Here is a 20,554-nt window from a genome sequence, read left to right as displayed (position 1 = left end):
TGAATTCCATTGACATAATCCAGATGTTAATCTTCTGAGTGGTGTGATAATAATTTTTCGTAGCCGCACATACACACGTTTTTTCACTTTGAAATATTTTCACTGTTGCCACACTGCACAAATAAACTTTTTTGTAGTGCTAAGCACTTACGAAATTTATCGCTACACTATTATCATCGATGCACTTAAAGATCCCCCACTTTTATAATGGTTGCCTAGTCGTAGATATTGCTATAATCACACTATTTCACTCCCATTTATGGAGCTTGTTAGCACTTGATGTTAGGTTGGTGCCATTAAAATGCATTGTGGTAATCGCAGCTGCTTGCTGGATCTGCTGTGTCTCGATGCAAATGGTGGCTCTAAATCTGGTTGTCTAGGGGTACAAATATGAGGTGATGTGCTTTTGATGATAAATAATGAGTGAAACCAACAAATATTAAAACTTCAAATATTTATTACTCTGGTGGCCATCTTAATTCCACTGTCCACCAAAGACAATGACACAACACAAAGTTCCGCACCTGGGTTCGATTCCCGGCGGGGTCAGGGATTTTCTCTGCCTCGTAATGACTGGGTATTGTGTGATGTCCTTAGGTTAGTTAGGTTTAAGTAGTTCTAAGTTCTAGGGGACTGATGACCATAGATGTTAAGTCCCATAGTGCTCAGAGCCATCTGAACAACACAAAGTAGCACTTCTTTTACATGTTCTTTGCAATGTTTATCCACCTCGAACAATACCACACATACACTTTACCAAAGTGACATTCAGACTCCGCTTCCGACCCTTCTTGCTGCTTGTATTTATAACCCTGTCAAAGAACTACTAAAAAGAGATATAGTTTATAAGTCACATGTACAACTGTTCTCATAATTTGTGCAGAAAAGTTATTAATTTATACCGAGTGACATAATTTAACATGTTATTAAAATGACAGACAGATTTGTTGACTTGACAGAATAATTCTTTGTTACAAAAAGGCCATTTTTTAGAAGTTTGTCAATTGACTTCTCTAATTTGCATAAATAAGTAAATAACACGAATTATTAAGAATTACATTGGTTTTCGTCTAAAATAGGAGTATTTATGTGAATACTGAGTGAAAACGGTCCTAGCGAACAAATAGGTTTCACTGGGTGATTTTTATTTAAGGAGATCCAAAATACGTAAGCTGGCCACTATTTTTCGTTTGTTGTTGTTGTGATCTTCAGTCCTGAGACTGGTTTGATGCAGCTCTCCATGCTACTCTATCCTGTGCAAGCTTCTTCATCTCCCAGTACCTACTGCAACCTACATCCTTCTGAATCTGCTTAGTGTATTCATCTCTTGGTCTCCCCCTACGATTTTTACCCTCCACGCTGCCCTCCAATACTAAATTGGTGATCCCTTGATGCCTCAGAACATGTCCTATCAACCGATCCCTTCTTCTGGTCAAGTTGTGCCACAAACTTCTCTTCTCCCCAATCCTATTCAATACTTCCTCATTGGTTATGTGATCTACCCATCTAATCTTCAGCATTCTTCTGTAGCACCACATTTCAAAAGCTTCTATTCTCTTCTTGTCCAAACTATTTACCGTCCATGTTTCACTTCCATACATGGCTACACTCCATACAAATACTTTCAGAAATAACGTCCTGACACTTAAATCTATACTCGATGTTAACAAATTTCTCTTCTTCAGAAACGCTTTCCTTGCCATTGCCAGTCTACATTTTATATCCTCTCTACTTCATCCATCATCAGTTATTTTGCTCCCCAAATAGCAAAACTCCTTTACTACTTTAAGTGTCTCATTTCCTAATCTAATACCCTCAGCATCACCCGACTTAACTCGACTACATTCCATTAACCTCGTTTTGCTTTTGTTGATGTTCATCTTATATCCTCCCTTCAAGACACCATCCATTCCGTTCAACTGCTCTTCCAAGTCCTTTGCTGTCTCTGACAGAATTACAATGTCATCGGCGAACCTCAAAGTTTTTATTTCTTCTCCATGGATTTTAATACCTACTCCAAATTTTTCTTTTGTTTCCTTTACTGCTTGCTCAATATAGAGATTGAATAACATTGGGGAGAGGCTACAACCATGTCTTACTCCCTTCCCAACCACTGCTTCCCTTTCATGTCCCTTTTCGTACTTCATATTAATTATTTAAGATGAACTTAATTGTTTTTACATGATGACATTTGCTGTATCAGTGATCAAGTGATATTAACTTTTGTGTGGGTCAGTTATTCAGTATAATTTAATGGGTTGACTGTTTATGGAGACATGTTATGCAATCATTGTTAACATACACAATAACTTTTCTATAATCATAAATACTCGTTAAACTGGTTGAATTTGGAGGGTATCGCATACTTCGGTAAAGTAAAGCCTTTAATAGGTTCCGTTACAACTGGAAGATGGAACTGACTGTATTTGAGGAGGAGAAATTCTGAAATCTACCATTTGACTCATTTAGAAACGACATAACAAAGAAATTATTTATGATTTTATTCCAAGCTGTTACTTTCTCAGCAACAGTAGTATGGTATATACTTCAGGAAAAAATTCAGTCATCAGTTGAAGAGTTATTTCTGTCTTGCTCAGCAGTTTTGACAGATCACCCTTGCGTCTTCAAAAATACTAAAAAACAATGGGATGCATGAATTTTATTTTGAAAGAAATTATTACTGCATTTCCGAGATATGTTTGTGCAATACAAAACACATAAACATTTTCCACTCTTATATCAAACAGCCTTACAACAGATGCTCAATAAGCAATAACTACCTTTAAAATATATATTTAGCTGGATAATGTAAATACATTTATATGCTAAATTAATAGATTCTTGTGGAAATACCGGGAAAGTCTTTTTTTCTCCTTTTTTTGCCTCTTCTTAAAGCGTGCTTGTGTTTCTTCATCCGATTTAAAGTGATACAATTCCAAACTGTTATCAGTTCCATGGCAGCACAACACCTGTCCAGTAGAGTCTGCAGTTAAAGATACAACTCGGCCCTTCCCAAATCGGAGTAGAGATCCTGCCTTCTGACATATAACTGGACTCTGCAACAAATCAAATCTCTAATAACCAACAGCTGGCATGAAAATAATGTCAGTTAGATGACACATAACCCAGAAGTCATACAAAGCCTCAAAGCATATTAACTGATATCAAAAATAAAATATATGAGGCACACGAAATCCTGTGTGTACAATACCAATTACTAACAGCTACACTTAAAAATACATCCAGGTGGGCATTCACACAATAAAATTAAAAAAGTTATTTTGCAATTAAATTTCTCTCATAAATAACATTACTGAAACTGCCAATAAAAATGGAACATTGTGCCCTTCTTCTGCCAAATGTTTACCACTCAGCTAAAAGCACGAACTACTCACTAATTACAGTTTCTAGAGAAGCAACGATCAACAATGTGAGGGTGCAGAAAGCAATAGAAGCCACTGTATTACAGACACACAATGTTTATCCACATGGCGTATGGCCTGTAATAGGAAGTGTCATGATGATCTCTCCATTGGCACATGATTCTGAGTTACTCCCCCATTTGGATCTCAGGGAGAGCCCGCCAAGGCAGAGGTAACCATCCAAAGAGAATGAAATAAGCAACAAAAGAATAACATTCTATGAATCAGAGCGTGGAATGTCAGATGTTTGAAAATGGCCTAAAGCTACAAAATATCAGAAGGGAAATGCAACGGTTTAATCAATCTAGATAACAGTGTGGGTCAGTCAGGTGAGATGGAAAGAAAAAATTGATTTATGGTATGATGAGTACAGAAAAGTTCAGTGATAGGGTTGTTCTCATCAAACAAAGTCCAACAACAACGATTCAGGTATATGTGCAGGCATCACAAGTAGATGAGGATGAGATAAAGTATATAAGGATACTGAATAGGTAATTCATTATGTAAAAGCAGATGAAAAGCTAATAGCCATAGGGGATTGGACTGCAGCAGTAGGGGAAGGAATAGAAGAGTGAGTTAGGGAGAAATGTAGGCTTGGTGGTATGAATGAAAGACGAGAAGAACTATTGAGTTCTGCAATAAATTTCAGCCAGTAACAGTGAACACAAAGTTCAATAATCACAAGAGGAGGAGGAATACGTGGAAAAGGTCTGGAGACAGGAAAATTCCTGTTGGATCACATTGCATCAGGGCCAGATAAAGATTCCAAAATCAGATATTTGATTGTAAGGTGAACCCAGGAGCAGACATAAACATAGATCACAATTTACTAATGATGATGAGAGGACTGAAGTTTAAAGAGAATTGTCTGGAGGAATCGATGTGGAAAGAAATGGGATATTGAAGTGCCGAGGACTGATGAGATGTGATCGAAGTTCTCTAAAACTGTAATTACTGTACAAAAGCATATCACAGTAGGTAGTTCAGTTGAAAAGAAATGGAGATCTCTAAAATGAGCAATCACAGAGGTTGGACACACAATCACAGAGGTTGGACACACAAACATACATACAAGGAATGCAAGTGTGAAGAAACTTTGGGTAACAGAATAAATACTTCCACTAATTGATGAAAGAAGATAGAACAAAATCGTTCAGGCAAAAACAGGACTAGTAAATTAGGAATGAAATAAATAGGAAGGGCAAGGAAGCAATGATGGAATGGCTACAGGAAAAATGTGAAGAAATCAAAAAATAAATGGTCATTGTAAGGACTGCTATAGCATAAAGAGAAGTCAAAACAACCTTTTATAAAATTAAAAACAAGGGTGGCAACACTATTAAGAAGCCATGAGAATTTGACTGTCATACTCAGAGGGGGGAGAGATGGATGGAAAGAGTGCATTGAAGGTCTCTACAGGGGGGGAGGGGGGGTGGACTTGTCTGATGACATGACAGAAAAAGAAATGGGAGTCAATTTGGAAGACACAGGGATACCACTATTGCAGCCCAAGTTTGAGAGAGCTTCGGAAGCATAGAAAGTGTGTGTGTGTGTGTGTGTGTGTGTGTGTGTGTGTGTGTGTGTGTGTGTGTGTATTTTCTACTTCTCATGAAGGATGTAGACCAAAATGTAATGCGCCCCAAGTGTTAGCAGATTTCGTGACTGTGTGTTTTCACGCAGTAAAAATTACAGTATCTCTGTAATGTTAAATGAACCAGACCGGCAACTTTTTGTTCTCTCTCTTCTTGATCAGCCATTATCTGGTACGATTGCAGTTAAGCAGAGATTCTGTTATTTGTGCTCATTATGTGTAATAATAATAATAATTTAATTGCATTTATCATTATGACTAATCATACCTTTTTTCCTCAGTTTTTTCATGAATTTAATAAGTAAATGTGGCTTACTTTGTTTGGGGATGTCTGTTGGTGAATGACCGCATATTAATTGTACCAATCAGTGGAATATGACTGATCTGCTTTCAAAATAGAACCTGCATTTAAAATTTCACCTTTTGCAAAACGAAATCCGACAGCTTTTAGGCGTAAATCGCGTCCCAAAATTACACTTGCCAACAGACATTCCCGGTAGAGAAGCCTAGCTAAAAAATATGGTGGTAATTAAATTCCAAAATTTCAATATTTAATTTCAAAAAGATAAAAAAAATAATAATAATAAAATTAAAATAAAAGAAAAACCGCCACCATAAAAATGGCTCCCTTAGTGCAGGACTTATATATGTATGTATATGCATTATTGTAAATTTGGTATCTAAAAAATAATTGTATATTTCTGTTACATGAAAAACCACTGTAATGAGATACGAGACAGTGTCAACAAGCTGGGTAATATGAGACGTGGAGCATGATCCTTAAAAGAAAAATCCACGAGTCAAGAGGTTGCTGAAGCGCAGTAAGAAACAAGGTAAGGACATTACTGTTTTCCTTTGTTCTGATGCACAAAAGTCAGTTAGGGAGTGTTAAATTCTAAAAAACATTGCTCACAATAGTTTGCAAATTTTTTTTGTGAATTTTGCAAAACTTAATGTTGGCAAGATGGCAACTTTCTAGAACGACTGAGAATCGATGCTTGATTGTTTTATTGTAAATTGTTAGACATTAACAGTAATTCTTACTAAATAACATTTGCCGTGCATAAATTGAAGAGAATTAATGGTCAATTTTATTAAATTCAGTCAGGTTTATTTTTTAAATTCATGAGCAAAGGCAGTAGAAACTTTAAAATGGCTACACTGCCCGGAGCAGAATCAGATGTAGACAGTGCCGAACAAAATATGGCAAGTCAAGAAACACAAAATAATGAATTGTTGGCAGGTGAAAATGCACCTAAGGCAGAATATACTGAAGAACTCACCCAGAGTGAATCAGTACCTACTAATTTTGCGGAACTGTTCACATTTTTCAGAGAACAGATGCAAGGTTTACATTGCTCTCTTCAGGAACAAAATGCATACTTTATAGAAGAAAAAGTAACAGACAGTTTAGATGCAAAACTGCAAACTGCAGCCACTGAAATCAAAACTAGTAGGAGTGTTAGTTTAGATGCAAAACTACAAAATGTAACTAACTGTTTAGATGCAAAACTTCAAAATGTGACTGACAGTTTAGACGCAAAACTTCAAAATCAGACTGACAGTTTAAATAGAAAACTTCAAACTTCAGCCACTGAAATTCAAAATAATATAACAACATTAGTAAACAAAAATTTGAATGCCATAGCCCATCAGATACAAGAAAATGTTGCCACAAAAATCTGCGATGACCTTGATGGAAAATTTAGTAAAACTGACACTAACTTCTAAAATATTAGTGATGAATTTGACGACATGCGAAAAACATACAAGCATTTGCCCAAAGCTGTCAATGATGTAACCAAACAGGTCGCACAAGTTAATGCAGTACATTACAAAATGCTATGCAGCAAATAACTACACAGGTACAGGCACTCGCTATCGAACAGGAGAAATCTGTAGAAGGGAAATTTGTAGAGAAAGGCAATCAATTTACCATTGACTTTATAAACTGGCTGAATGTGAAAGACAACCAATTTCAAGAATGTTTACGGAACGAACTGCCTGTAGTCGTAAAGAAAGCGACAAACAAAGCTTTGTCTGCAGCAAACATGTTAGGTGAAAACACCGAACATGTTTCTGAATGGAAACAGACACTTACACAGGAAGTACACACGTTACAAAGAGAGCTGGCAGCGATAAAAAACGCAACAGGCGAGGCTGATTTACGTGTCAATAATTTGCCAGAGGCGCAGACTGTGACATCTCGAGCAGCAACACCAAACAGCTGTTCAGCAACAAAGCCCAGTCCGCAACCCGTTCACCTACCTTGTGAACAGGGGGCGGCCAGTTCTCTTTCTAATATACTTGTGGAAGAGAGTTTACTAAAATACAGACAGTTCCAAAGTTTTACACCTGATCGCAAAACATCACACCCTGTCACTTTTATCAAAAGCTTCCATAGTATACTACCAAAGTCGTGGAACGGTAAACAGAAAATACAATTTGTCACTACCCATAATCAAAGTGATGGAGCCTTATGGGCAAATGGAGTAATAGATTATTGCCATACTTATGAGGAATTCGAGAACACTTTTCTAAATAAATATTCGCCAGCAAAAACACAAGAACATTTAAGGCATGAGGGATATAATCCTGAGATGTACAATAGTAAAGTAGGTACACTGCGTAAATATTTTGAGAAGTATATAAATAAGATGAAATACTGGGATGAACCAATGCTCAAACAAGAAGTCTATGGCTTTTAAAATCAAAATTACCAGTATCAATAAAAGAAAAACCACTTCATGTACAGATTCAGGTGTAGAACTTTTCATTTCAATGCTTAATTCTATTGACCTGTTGCATGAAGAAGCAAAATTGAACGGGGAAGGGGGGGGGGGGGGGGGGGGGCAGTAATGCTCAAGTATCGAGTAACAACTGTAATAACTATTATCAATATCAATAAAAATGCTAATAGTAACAAAAATGGGAATAGTTTGCCTTAATCTTACAATAGTAATAATAACCTAGGACCATGGGATGGAAGAAATACTCCTCCTTTTAATAAGTGGCATAGGCAAGACAACAGGTATCATCCAGGGTACACTAATTACAATAGTAACAACAATAATCAACCAAACCACTGACAACCAATAACACAGCAGTCAAACAGTAATTGGCATCCTAACACAGGAACCAATACACAATCAGCTGGCGCTCCCGCACCACCGAACAGTGCCACTGAACACAACTGGAGGCAACAGCCACCAGTAAGAATAATAGAGGTGGTGGGCAACACTATGCCCAGCACTACAAAGGCGTTATAAACTAAATGCGACCTCATACAGACCGCATATGGCGGTCGTGGAAGAAGCAGGGGCCAAATGTCGTAAAAGCCTGTATTTAATAAGACATAATCAGGAAACCCCCCCCCCCATGAACCATGGACCTTGCCGTTGATGGGGAGGCTTGCGTGCCTCAGCCATACAGATAGCCGTACCGTAGGTGCAACCACAACAGAGGGGTATCTGTTGAGAGGCCAGACAAACGTGTGGTTCCTGAAGAGGGGCAGCAGCCTTTTCAGTAGTTGCAGGGGCAACAGTCTGGATAATGGACTGATCTGGGCTTGTAACACTAACCAAAATGGCCTTGCTGTGCTGGTACTGCGAACGGTTGAAAGCAAGGGGAAACTACAACCATAATTTTTCCCGACGGCATGCAGCTCTACCGTATGGTTAAATGATGATGGAGTCCTCTTGGGTAAAATATTCCGGAGGTAAAATAGTCCCCCATACAGACCTCCGGGCGGGGACTACTCAAGAGGATGTCATTATCAGGAGAAAGAAAACTGGCGTTCTACGGATCGGAGCGCGGAATGTCAGATCCCTTAATCGGGCAGGTAGGTTAAAAAATTTAAAAAGGGAAATGGATAGGTTAAAGTTAGATATAGTGGGAATTAGTGAAGTTCGGTGGCAGGAGGAACAAGACTTTTGGTCAGGCGAGTACAGGGTTATAAATACAAAGTCAAATAGGGGTAATTCAGGAGTAGGTTTAATAATAAATAAAAAAATAGGAATGCGGGTAAGCTACTACAAACAGCATAGTGAACGCATTATTGTGGCCAAGATAGACACGAAGCGCACGCCTACTACAGTAGTACAAGTTTATATGCCAATTAGCTCTGCAGATGATGAAATAAAAGAAATTATTCAGATAGTGAAGGGAGACGAAAATTTAATAGTCATGGGTGACTGGAATTCGGTAGTAGGAAAAGGGAGAGAAGGAAACATAATAGGTGAATATGGACTGGGGGTAAGAAATGAAAGAGGAAGCCACCTGGTAGAATTTTGCACAGAGCATAACTTAATCATAGCTAACACTTGGTTCAAGAATCATAAAAGAAGGTTGTATACATGGAAGAATCCTGGAGATACTAGAAGGTATCAGATAGATTATATAATGGTAAGACAGAGATTTAGGAACCAGGTTTTAAATTGTAAGACATTTCCAGGGGCAGATGTGGACTCTGACCACAATCTACGGTTATGAACTGTAGATTAAAATTGAAGAAACTGCAAAAAGGTGGGAATTTGAGGAGATGGAACCTGGATAAACTGAAAGAACCAGAGGTTATAGAGAGCTTCAGGGAGAGCATTAGGGAACGACTGACAGGAATGGGGGAAAGAAATACAGTAAAAGAAGAATGGGTAGCTTTGAGGGATGAAGTAGTGAAGGCAGCAGAGGATCAAGTAGGTAAAAAGACGAGGGATAGTAGAAATCCTTGGGTAACAGAAGAAATATTGAACTTAACTGATGAAAGGAGGAAATATAAAAATGCAGTAAATGAAGCAGGCAAAAAGGAATACAAACGTCTCAAAAACGAGATCGACAGGAAGTGCAGAATGGCTAAGCAGGGATGGCTAGAGGACAAATGTAAGGATGTAGAGGGTTATCTCACTAGGGGTAAGATAGATACTGCCTACAGGAAAATTAAAGAGACCTTTGGAGAAAAGAGAACCACTTGTATGAATATCAAGAGCTCAGATGGCAACCCAGTTCTAAGCAAAGAAGGGAAAGCAGAAAGGTGGAGGGAGTATATAGAGGGCCTATACAAGGGCAATGTACTTGAGGTCAATATTCTGGAAATGGAAGAGGATGTAGATGAAGATGAAATGGGAGATACGATACTGCGTGAAGAGTTTGACACAGCACTGAAAGACTTGAGTCGAAACAAGGGCCCGGGAGTAGACAACATTCCATTAGAACTACTGACAGCCTTGGGAGAGCCAGTCCTGACAAAACTCTACCATCTGGTGAACAAGATGTATGAGACAGGCGAAATACCCTCAGACTTCAAGAAGAATATAATAATTCCAATCCCAAAGAAAGCAGGTGTTGACAGATGTGAAAATTACCGAACTATCAGTTTAATAAGTCATGGCTGCAAAATAGTAACGCGAATTCCTTACAGACGAATGGAAAAGCTAGTAGAAGCCGACCTTGGGGAAGATCAGTTTGGATTCCGTAGAAATATTGGAACACGTGAGGCAATACTGACCCTATGGCTTATCTTAGAAGCTAGATTAAGGAAAGGCAAACCTACGATTCTAGCATTTGTAGACTTAGAGAAAGCTTTTGACAATGTTGACTGGAATACTCTCTTTCAAATTCTGAAGGTGTCAGGGGTAAAATATAGGGAGCGAAAGGCTGTTTACAATTTGTATAGAAACCAAATGGCGGTTATAAGAGTTGAGGGGCATGAAAGGGAAGCAGTGGTTGGGAAGGGAGTGAGACAGGGTTGTAGCCTCTCCCCGATGTTATTCAATCTGTATATTGAGCAAGCAGTAAAGGAAACAAAAGAAAAATTCGGAGTCGGAATTAAAATCCATGGAGAAGAAATAAAAACTTTGAGGTTCGCCAATGACATTGCAATTCTGTCAGAGACAGCAAAGGACTTGGAAGAGCAGCTGAACGGAATGGATAGTGTCTTGAAGTGAGGGTATAAGATGAACATCAACAAAAGCAAAACGAGGATAATGGAATGTAGTCGAATTAAGTCGGGTGATGTTGAGGGTATTAGATTAGGAAATGAGACACTTAAAGTAGTAAAGGAGTTTTGCTATTTGGGGAGCAAAATAACTGATGATGGTCGAAGTAGAGAGGATATAAAATGTAGACTGGCAATGGCAAGGAAAGCGTTTCTGAAGAAGAGAAATTTGTTCACATCGAGTATTGATTTAAATGTCAGGAAGTCGTTTTTGAAAGTATTTGTATGGAGTGTAGCCATGTATGGAAGTGAAACAAGGACGATAAATAGTTTAGACAAGAAGAGAATAGAAGCTATCGAAATGTCGTGCTATAGAAGAATGCTGAATATTAGATGGGTAGACCACATAACTAATGAGGTGGTGTTGAATAGGATTGGGGAGAAGAGAAGTTTGTGGCACAACTTGACTAGAAGAAGGGATCGGTTGGTAGGACATGTTCTGAGGCATCAAGGGATCACAAATTTAGCATTGGAGGGCAGCGTGGAGGGTAAAAATCGTAGAGGGAGACCAAGAGATGAATACACTAAGCAGATTCAGAAGGATGTAGGTTGCAGTAAGTACTGGGAGATGAAAAAGCTTGCACAGGATAGAGTAGCATGGAGAGCTGCATCAAACCAGTCTCAGGACTGAAGACCACAACAACAGCAATCAGGAAAAAAATCTGAGTGATGATCTTTGCAAAGAAAACCATTTGTATAAACTAACAGAAAAGGAAACACTCCAAGCTTCATTTCACGCAGTAGTAGGTGAGATACCAACCGGAGTTACTGTTGACACAGGCCCAGCTACAAATTGTATGGCTTTAGAATTCTATAATAATATTTGTGAACTTCAGACACCATATATGCTGCTGGTACACAATTGCAGGATCATGGGTGCATTTGGAAATAAGTCAAAGGGAGTACATATGCAGACTCATGTATTAGTTAAGGCAGGTAATGGAACTACAGAGAGCACATTTCTGGTTTGTGTGCTGCATATGGGGAGTAGATTTCTTACAAGAAAGAGATGTAGTAATTGACATTTCTTGTGGCAAATATGTATTAAAAGTGAATGGGAAGGGGATAGCCCTACCACTCATTAAAAAGAAGCCGGTTCACAGTAAGTTATGTCAAGAAGTCCAAATCTAATACGTAAAACCAGAGGTAATTTTATGTGACAATCAATTTCCTATGTTGCCAGATCAAACACAGCCCAGTCAACAGGAATTTGATGTACAGTCAAACAGGAAATATGAAGCAAAATTTATGAATCAGTTTATTTAAACACTGTACAACAAAACGAACTGATTATATATATGTGTGTGTGTGTTTTTGATGAAAAGACCAGTATAATTAAAGGATATGGGTATATAATGCAAGTAAAGCCACACGAAACATTTTGCCTGTACTGTCCCATGAGCCAACATAGGAGCTGTATTGAATGAAATCCGTCGCATGTTACAACAGGATATAAAGAAATATTTTACTGAGTAAACATTTCCTAGAGTGGATGTACGTACGTAAATATTATGAGAACTTGTAAATATGTTAGTACGTAAGCCAGTGTAAATAGTAGTCTTAAGACAAATTTATTTTCTTCATGTGCATAAGTAGATCTTAAGTAAACCTTCTGCTGAACAACAAACTTTCACATTAATAGAAGAAGTTCAGAAACACTCTTTTAAGTAAATTCATTTCATTAATATAATGAAGAGAGAAGTAACAAGAATCTTATTTTGATGTAATCTTAGTAACATTTTCATGGATGCAATTTTTCCATTTCTTTTGCTATGCAATTCTAAGTAAAGAAAGTAAGGCAGAGGCCATACAGATGATAAAGTTTTCTATTAGTAGATTTTAAGTTTTGTACAGATGCAATGGTTAGTGTTATAAAATAATTTTCTGTTTATGCCTAGCATGTAGTTTGCAAACATAAACAGCAAGCTACTGAATATCTGAAACTAGGCTTTACAAGTAGCTTCAGGTACATGAATATGTCACTCACTTCACCAAAAGAAATAACTTCCATAATAAAATATTTAAAAACAAAGCATTCTAGTGCTTACGATGAAATATCAACAAAGTTAATTAAGGCGTATTCTTGTGAGTTTAGTACAATTCTATGTTACTTATGTAACCAGTCAATTATAACTGGGACATTTCCTGACTGGCTAAAATATGCAGATGTTAAGCCTCTATTCAAGAAAGGGGTTAAAGAGATACCACCAAACTACAGACCAATTTCACTTTTGCCAGCATTCTCAAAAATTTTAGAAAAAGTAATGTACAGGCGGCTTCTCAACCATCTGACCACAAATAACATATTATCAAGAACACAGTTTGGATTTCTGAAGGGTTCTGATATCGAGAAGGCTATTTACACCTACAGTGAAAATGTACTCAATTTGTTAAATAACAAATTACAAGCAGCAGGTGTTTTCTGTGATTTGTCAAAGGCATTTGATTGTGTGACCCACAACATCCTTTTAAATAAATTAGAATTCTATGGTGTCATGGGTAGTGCTGCAAAATGGTTCAAGTCATACCTCGGTAACAGGAAACAAAGGGTGTCAGTGCAAGGAACTAGTGAATCAAGTCATCAGTCAACGGGAAGAAATTACATGTGGTGTCCCACAAGGATCCATCTTAGGGGCATTGCTTTTTCTTGTGTACATTAATGATCTCTCATCAGTTACACAGCCAGAAGCAGAGTTTGTTTTGTTTGCAGATGACACAAGTATTGCAATAAATAGTATGTCGAGTGTAGTTCTAGAAAGATCTGCTAATGATATTTTCATGGATATTAATAAATGGTTTAAAGCCAACTCACTGACATTAAACTTCGAAAAGACTCACTATATGCAATTCAGAACCTGTAAGAGGTTTCCACCCAGCATATGCATAAAGTATGAAGAAGAGCAGATAGAAGAGGCTGACAGTCTTAAATTCCTGGGATTACAACTTGATAATAAATTCAGTTGGGAGGAGCACACCACAGAACTGCAGAAACGCCTTAACAAATCTGTATTTGCAATTCGAGTGTTAGCTGACATAGGCGACATAAAAATGAAAAAGCTTGCATACTTTGCCTACTTTCATTCCATAATGTCATATGGTATAATATTTTGGGGTAACTCTTCAAGTCAAACAAAAGTTTTCAGAGTCCAAAAGCATGTAATACGTATTATTTGTGGAGTAAATTCATGGACGTCATGTAGAAACCTCTTCAAAGAACTGGGTATGCTAACTACTGCCTCTCAGTATATTTACTCCTTAATGAAATTTGTCCTAAATAATATATCTCTTTTTCCAACAAACAGCTCAGTTCATACATACACTACCAGGAACAAAAATGATCTGCACAAGGACTTAAAAGCACTTACTTTAGTTCAAAAAGGGGTCCACTACTCAGGAACACTCATCTTCAATAATTTGCCGGAAAACATAAAAAATTTAGTTACAAATAAAGATCAGTTTAAAAGGAGCCTGAAAGACTTACTAGTGGCCAACTCCTTCTACTCCATTGACAAATTTTTTAATAGGAACAAATGATGTATTGTATATATCCATACTATTAGTACTGTTATTTCAGCTTTTTTTTTTTTTTTTTTTTTTTTTTAAAAAAAAAAAAAAAAAAAGAGACATGTTCCACATCCACGAGGATCTCCTCAGTACGGATCTATGGATTGAAAAACTAACCTAACCTAATCTAATCACTGTGGGTCGTGTTTTAAAGTGAAGTGATAAAGCTACTGAGATTTTATTCTGATAGAAGTGAAATGGCAACATTGTGCCATAAGCGGATTCATATTCTGCACTAATTCTCGCGACTAATTTAAACGGCACACACCAGTTTGTGTGAGGCAAAAACAGTCAGTGAGGTCTTTAGCTCCAGTAATAATAAATAAACTTGCATTACATGACAAAATGATGTAAAGCTAGGGTTCACTACTGTAAACAGCCACACAACTAAATTAATGTCGCGAAGAACTGTAAGAGGAAAAAGTTAGAAAGTTATAGAATATAAACACTATGTAAATGATACAGTTGGTAGCAACAACAGAGTACATAAGCTGTGGGATTTTTCTTTGAGCACATTTGTAAGTAACATGACACGAACAGACATGTTCAGAGTAATAAGTTGTCAATGGCAAACAGAACTGTCAATGGTGAAGTAGTGCACGTAAATTTGCATTTCATGGGAGCACTCTTTATACAAGAGCAAAAAGAAATATGTGTGATCAAGAGACATTATACGTCTGATAATACAATTTCACCTGGTGAAATAAATACAGACACGTTGCACAAATGTCCACTGGACGGCACTCTTAGTGGCAAGTGAACTTAATTTGTTTACTCACCCAGATGACAGCATTGAAGCGATGTGATGATCCACTGAAGTGGAACACAGTGAACTGTTGTTACATGGAACTCAGATAGTATGTATCATGCGTAAACTGTGGAACAAACTGTAGCACTGGAACTTTATGGATGTGACGTCACATGTGACTACTACAAGCCAATGCAAAGCTAAGTGCTTAAGAAACGAAAACTTTGATAAACACTTTGCAAACATGTGTAATGTACGGTATTCTGCAGACATTAATGAATGTACAGAAACCGAAACTAACATGCATGTGTTAGTGCAGTAACAGTGCAGATGTCAACTGACAGTAAAATGCATGAACAAAAACCATACATTAGACCCAAAGCTATCACCGAACAAACTGATGTAAATTAAGTGTTGCAAGTGATTACAACTACCGACAAATAAAATTCTCTTTAGGGAGTGTGTATTAAAAATTGTGTTACTGGCCCCAATCTATGGATGTTTCATGTAACCCTGTATCCTGAGCTGACTGGATCATGTCGAGCGCAACCAGCCCAGAACTCCGCATTCTTCTTGCAGACAACGCAGATCGCCATGGTGCACACGTATGCAGATTTGTCAACATCACGAGCACGCCGTCGTAACCACTCTACACCACAGCAACGGAGAATGCCGCAGCCCGACTGACTTCGCCTACAATGCATCACCTTTATAACCATTGAGCAAGAATGAATAATGTTCAACTTAGTGATTATTGTAAACTGTTTCAAAAAAACCCACGTATTTCTGGAACGAAAAACCATACGATGATTCCTAAAAATTACCACCTTAATGTTTTTCTAATGATGTAATTTGTTCATCCTGATTAATTGTACTAAATGATCTGATTTTGTCAATGTGTAACATTTTTAAATTCTATGAGAAAGGAATTGGATGCCTATGCCTTACTGTCGTTTCGCCAGGTTCCAGCAGGATCGCACCCGAATGGGAAGACAAAGTACATTCCTGGCAATGCTAAAACAGGCTCCAGCTCAAACGAATGAAATGATGAAAAAAAAAGGACTACCTAAAGACTAAAACTTAATGAAGTGATGAAAAGTTTTAAAACTTTTTACAACTTTAAAAACCTTTAAAAATTTACGGGGTTGTGTAATGTTCCCACAAGTGTTAGTGGATTTTGTGACTGTGTTTTCATGCAGTGGCACTGAGACGATTTTATCACTCCTTAATAGACACTGCGATTACAATAAAACTTCTCTGTAAATTACAGCATCTATGTAATGTTAAATGAAGCAAACCTATAACTTTTTGTTCTCTCTCTTCTTGATCAGCCATTGTCCGGTACACTTGCAGTTAAACAGAGATTCTGTTTTTTGTGCTCATTTTGCATAATAATAATTATTTAATTTCATTGTGTTTATCATTATGACTAATCATACCTTTTTTCCTCAGTTTTTTTATAAATTTGATAAGTAAATGTGGCTTACTTTGTTCGGGGATGTCTATTGGTGAATGACCACATATTAATGGTACCAATCAGTGGAATACAACTGGTCTGCTTTCAAAGTAGAACCTGCATCTAAAATTTCACCTTTTGCAAAACGAAGTCCGATAGCTTTTAGGTGCAAATCACGTCCCAAAATTCTACTTGCCAACAGACAATCCCAGTAGAGAAGCCTAGTTAAAAAATATGGTGGTAATTAAATTCCAAAATTTCAATATTTAATTTAGCTATAATTGTGAGAGTCTTTCTGTTGTGCCTATCTGCAACTCAGCATCTCCGTTATGTGGTGAGTAGCAACTTCTCATAATATTGTAGACAAAGTTAAGGTATTCTGCTACCTTGGAAGCAAAAAAAAAAACTTGACAAATGAAGGAAGTGTGGCACAGAAAGCAGACTAACACAGACAAAGAGGACACTCCTAGCCAAAAGAACACTGCCATTATCGAAGATAGGATTTAATCTGAGTAAAAAATTTCTAAGAATGTACATTTGGAGCACAGCATTGTACGGCGGTATGGAATATGGAAAAACTGGAAAAAAAAGAATCAAATTATTCTGAGATGTGGTGCTACAGAAGGATGTTCAAAATTAGGTGGAATGATAAGTAATGAGGAAGATCTCCTCGAAATCAGAAAACACAACACTTGGAATCAGAGAGAGTTGTAAAGGGTAAAAACTGTAGGAAAGATAGTTACTGGAATACATTCAATAAATGCCCGAGGAAGTAGGCTGCAAGTGCTACTTTAGGATGAAGAGGCTGACACAGGAGAGATATTTGTAGCAGGCCTCATCAAACGAGTCAGAGGACTGATGAAAAAGCAGAGAGGGAGAGGGAGAGGGAGAGGGAGAGGGAGAGGGAGAGGGAGAGAGAGAGAGAGAGAGAGAGAGAGAGAGAGAGTAGCAATACATGCGATTTTGGAATCTGATTGAATTCTCAAAAATATTCCTTTTAATCAGTCTTCAGACTATACACATTACTAGTGCAATCAATTTATACTTCCTAGCTTAAATATAACTGTGACTCACCAACATATCACTATCAACGTCTTCTCCAGTAAGAAAACCTTCTGTATTGGAATGTTTCACATTATTGTCAATATTTTCAGAATTGTCACCATGGACTTCTCTGAAAGTAATATTCCACACTCGCAGTTCATTATCATTGCATCCAGTTACCAAGTATTTATCTTCTTTCATCAATTCAAATCCCCAGACCTAGTGAGTGAGAAAAAGAGAGAGAGAGTGAGTTTATTTATGTCTTTAATTTACTAACGAAGCTTCACACACTCGGAAGCATGGCACAGAAGTGTAAAAAGAGTCCAAAAATATAAAAGAAAATCAATGTTTGAGTTATAATAATGTTTACTAGTGCCTGTATTTACTAACTTTACTGATAGCTGACGGTCTCTATTGCTTTATGATAAATAACCGAATTATACTGGAGATCTTCAATCACTACCAGGATGTGTCATAACAATAAATAGTTCCTTTCATCCAAATCAATGTACAATAGATGTCTGGGAAAGAACTAGCATTCTTTTTATATCATGACATTCTCATACCACAAAAAATATATTTTATCCAAATCAGCTTTGACCATATTATGATAAATTATGTAATAAGATCCAAGAAAACAACATTTTAAATGACTTAACACTGACATAATAATTTTAAACTAAAGATTTATTCTGAACACATCATTCATATATCCAAAAAAGATTTTATTAGTATGTGTGATATGAGGCAGAGTGTGCCGAAGTGACATTGTAGCCAAATACTAAACAGGCAGTATAAAAACCATCAGGAACCTTGCACTACTAGCAGAAACCTTAATGGTCCACCAGTCAGTTCACACAATTCTGCCACCTAAAGATTACTTCAAATAAATGTATTACAATCCTGGTAATGGCATTCTCTCCTGGATGAATCTGTGACCTTACTGACCACAATCCTTAATCTTACATATGAGATCTTAATATTTACACCAAATACACTGCTTGCCTCCCTACTCAGGAAAATGTAATTTTTCTGAGGAGACAAACTGAAAATACTTAAATGACAACAAAAAATACACTATGTGATCAAAAGTATCTGGACAAGCCCAAAAACATACGTTTTTCATATTAGGTGCATTGTACTGCCACCTACTGCCAGGTACCCATATCAAAGACCTCAGTAGTCATTAGACATCATGAGAGAGCAGAATGGGGCAGTCCGCGGAGCTCATGGACTTCGAACATGGTCAGGTAATTGGGTGTCACTTGTGTCATAAGTCTGTGCACGAGATTTCCACATTCCTAAACATCAATAGATCCACTGTTTCCGATGTGATAGTGAAGTGAAAATGTGAAGGGACACATACAGCGCAAAAGCATACAGGACAAACTCGTCTGTTGACTGACAGAGACTGCCGACAGCCGAAGAGGGTCTTAATGTGTAACAGGCAGACATCTATCCAGACCATCACACAGGAGTTCCAAACTGCTTCATGATCCACTGCAAGTACTATGACAGTTAGATGGGAGGTGAGAAAACTTGGATTACATGGTTGAGTGGCTGCTCATAAGCCACACATCACACCGGTAAATACCAAATGACACCTAGCTTGGCATAAGGAGCATAAACATTGGACGACTGAACAGTGGAAAAAAGTGTGTGGAGTGACGACTCACAGTACACAATGTGGCAATCAGATGGCAGGGTGTGGGTATGGCGAATCCCCAGTGGACGTCATCTGCCTGCATGTGTACTGCCAACAGTAAAATTCGGACATGGTGGTGTTATGGTGTGGTCTTGTTTTTCATGGAGGGGGCTTGCACCCCTCGTTGTTTTGCATGGCACTATCACAGCACAGGCCTACATTGATGTTTTAAGCACCTTCTTCCTTCCCACTGTTGAAGTGCAATTTGGGGATGGCGACTGCATCTTTCAACACGGTCGAGCACCTTTTCATAATGCACGGCCTGTGGCGGAGCGGTTACACGACAAAAACATCCCTGTAACGGACTGGCCTGCACAAAATCCTGACCTGAATCCTGTAGAACACCTTTGGGACATTTTGGAATGCCGATTTCATGCCAGGCCTCACCGACGAACATCGTTACCTCTAATCAGTGCAGCACTCCGTGAAGAACGGGCTGCCATTCCCCAAGAAACCTTCCAGCACCTGATTGAACGTATGCCTGCGAGAGTGGACGTTGTCATCAAGGTTAAGGGTGAGTCAATACCAAATTGAATTCCAGCATTAGCGATGGAGGGCGTCACAAACTTGTAAGTCATTTTCAGCCAGGTGTCCGGATACTTTTGATCACATAGTGTATAAGAAAAAGTCGTGACATATGGAAACTGTGCTATTTTAGAGAATGATCATTGGATTATGTCTTACCCAAAAATTAAATAAAATGCACGAAATAAACATTGGAAATGTACCTCTGACTTATGGCCAACAAGGGTCTTGAAGCAATGCGCAGTATCTAAATCCCAAAATTTAATGAAGGTATCTTTGGAACTGCTGATGAGAAAGTTGTGATCTGTCATAAACCTGACATTTGTAACAACACCTTTATGTCCTGTAAGTCTATGGAGACCAGTCTCTGCAACAACATCCCACACGATCACATCTGTGTCCTGCAAATCAGAAATTCTATAAAGTAGTACACTCTAACACACACACACACACACACACACACACACACACACACACACACACACAATTAAAGAACTACACATTCAAAAA

The 20,554-nt window shown here is 37.9% G+C and overlaps 1 protein-coding gene across 1 annotated transcript in view; it reads right to left on the bottom strand.

The window, feature by feature from the left end:
• Positions 1 to 20,554, bottom strand: part of LOC124787912 (WD repeat-containing protein 3) — a 144,460-nt gene that overhangs the window by 91,115 nt on the left and 32,791 nt on the right. Inside the window, exons 4-6 of the mRNA XM_047254898.1 lie at positions 20,248 to 20,445; positions 17,845 to 18,033; positions 2,854 to 3,056 (exon numbers count right to left, since the gene is read on the bottom strand). Coding sequence (XP_047110854.1) covers positions 2,854 to 3,056; positions 17,845 to 18,033; positions 20,248 to 20,445 — 590 coding nt within the window. The remainder of the gene's footprint in view (positions 1 to 2,853; positions 3,057 to 17,844; positions 18,034 to 20,247; positions 20,446 to 20,554) is intronic.

Source organism: Schistocerca piceifrons, chromosome 3 (genome assembly GCF_021461385.2).
Source record: "Schistocerca piceifrons isolate TAMUIC-IGC-003096 chromosome 3, iqSchPice1.1, whole genome shotgun sequence".
In the NCBI taxonomy this organism is placed as follows: domain Eukaryota; kingdom Metazoa; phylum Arthropoda; class Insecta; order Orthoptera; family Acrididae; genus Schistocerca; species Schistocerca piceifrons.
Note: the sequence above shows the minus strand (reverse complement) of the source record. Positions and strands in the feature narration are given on the sequence as shown.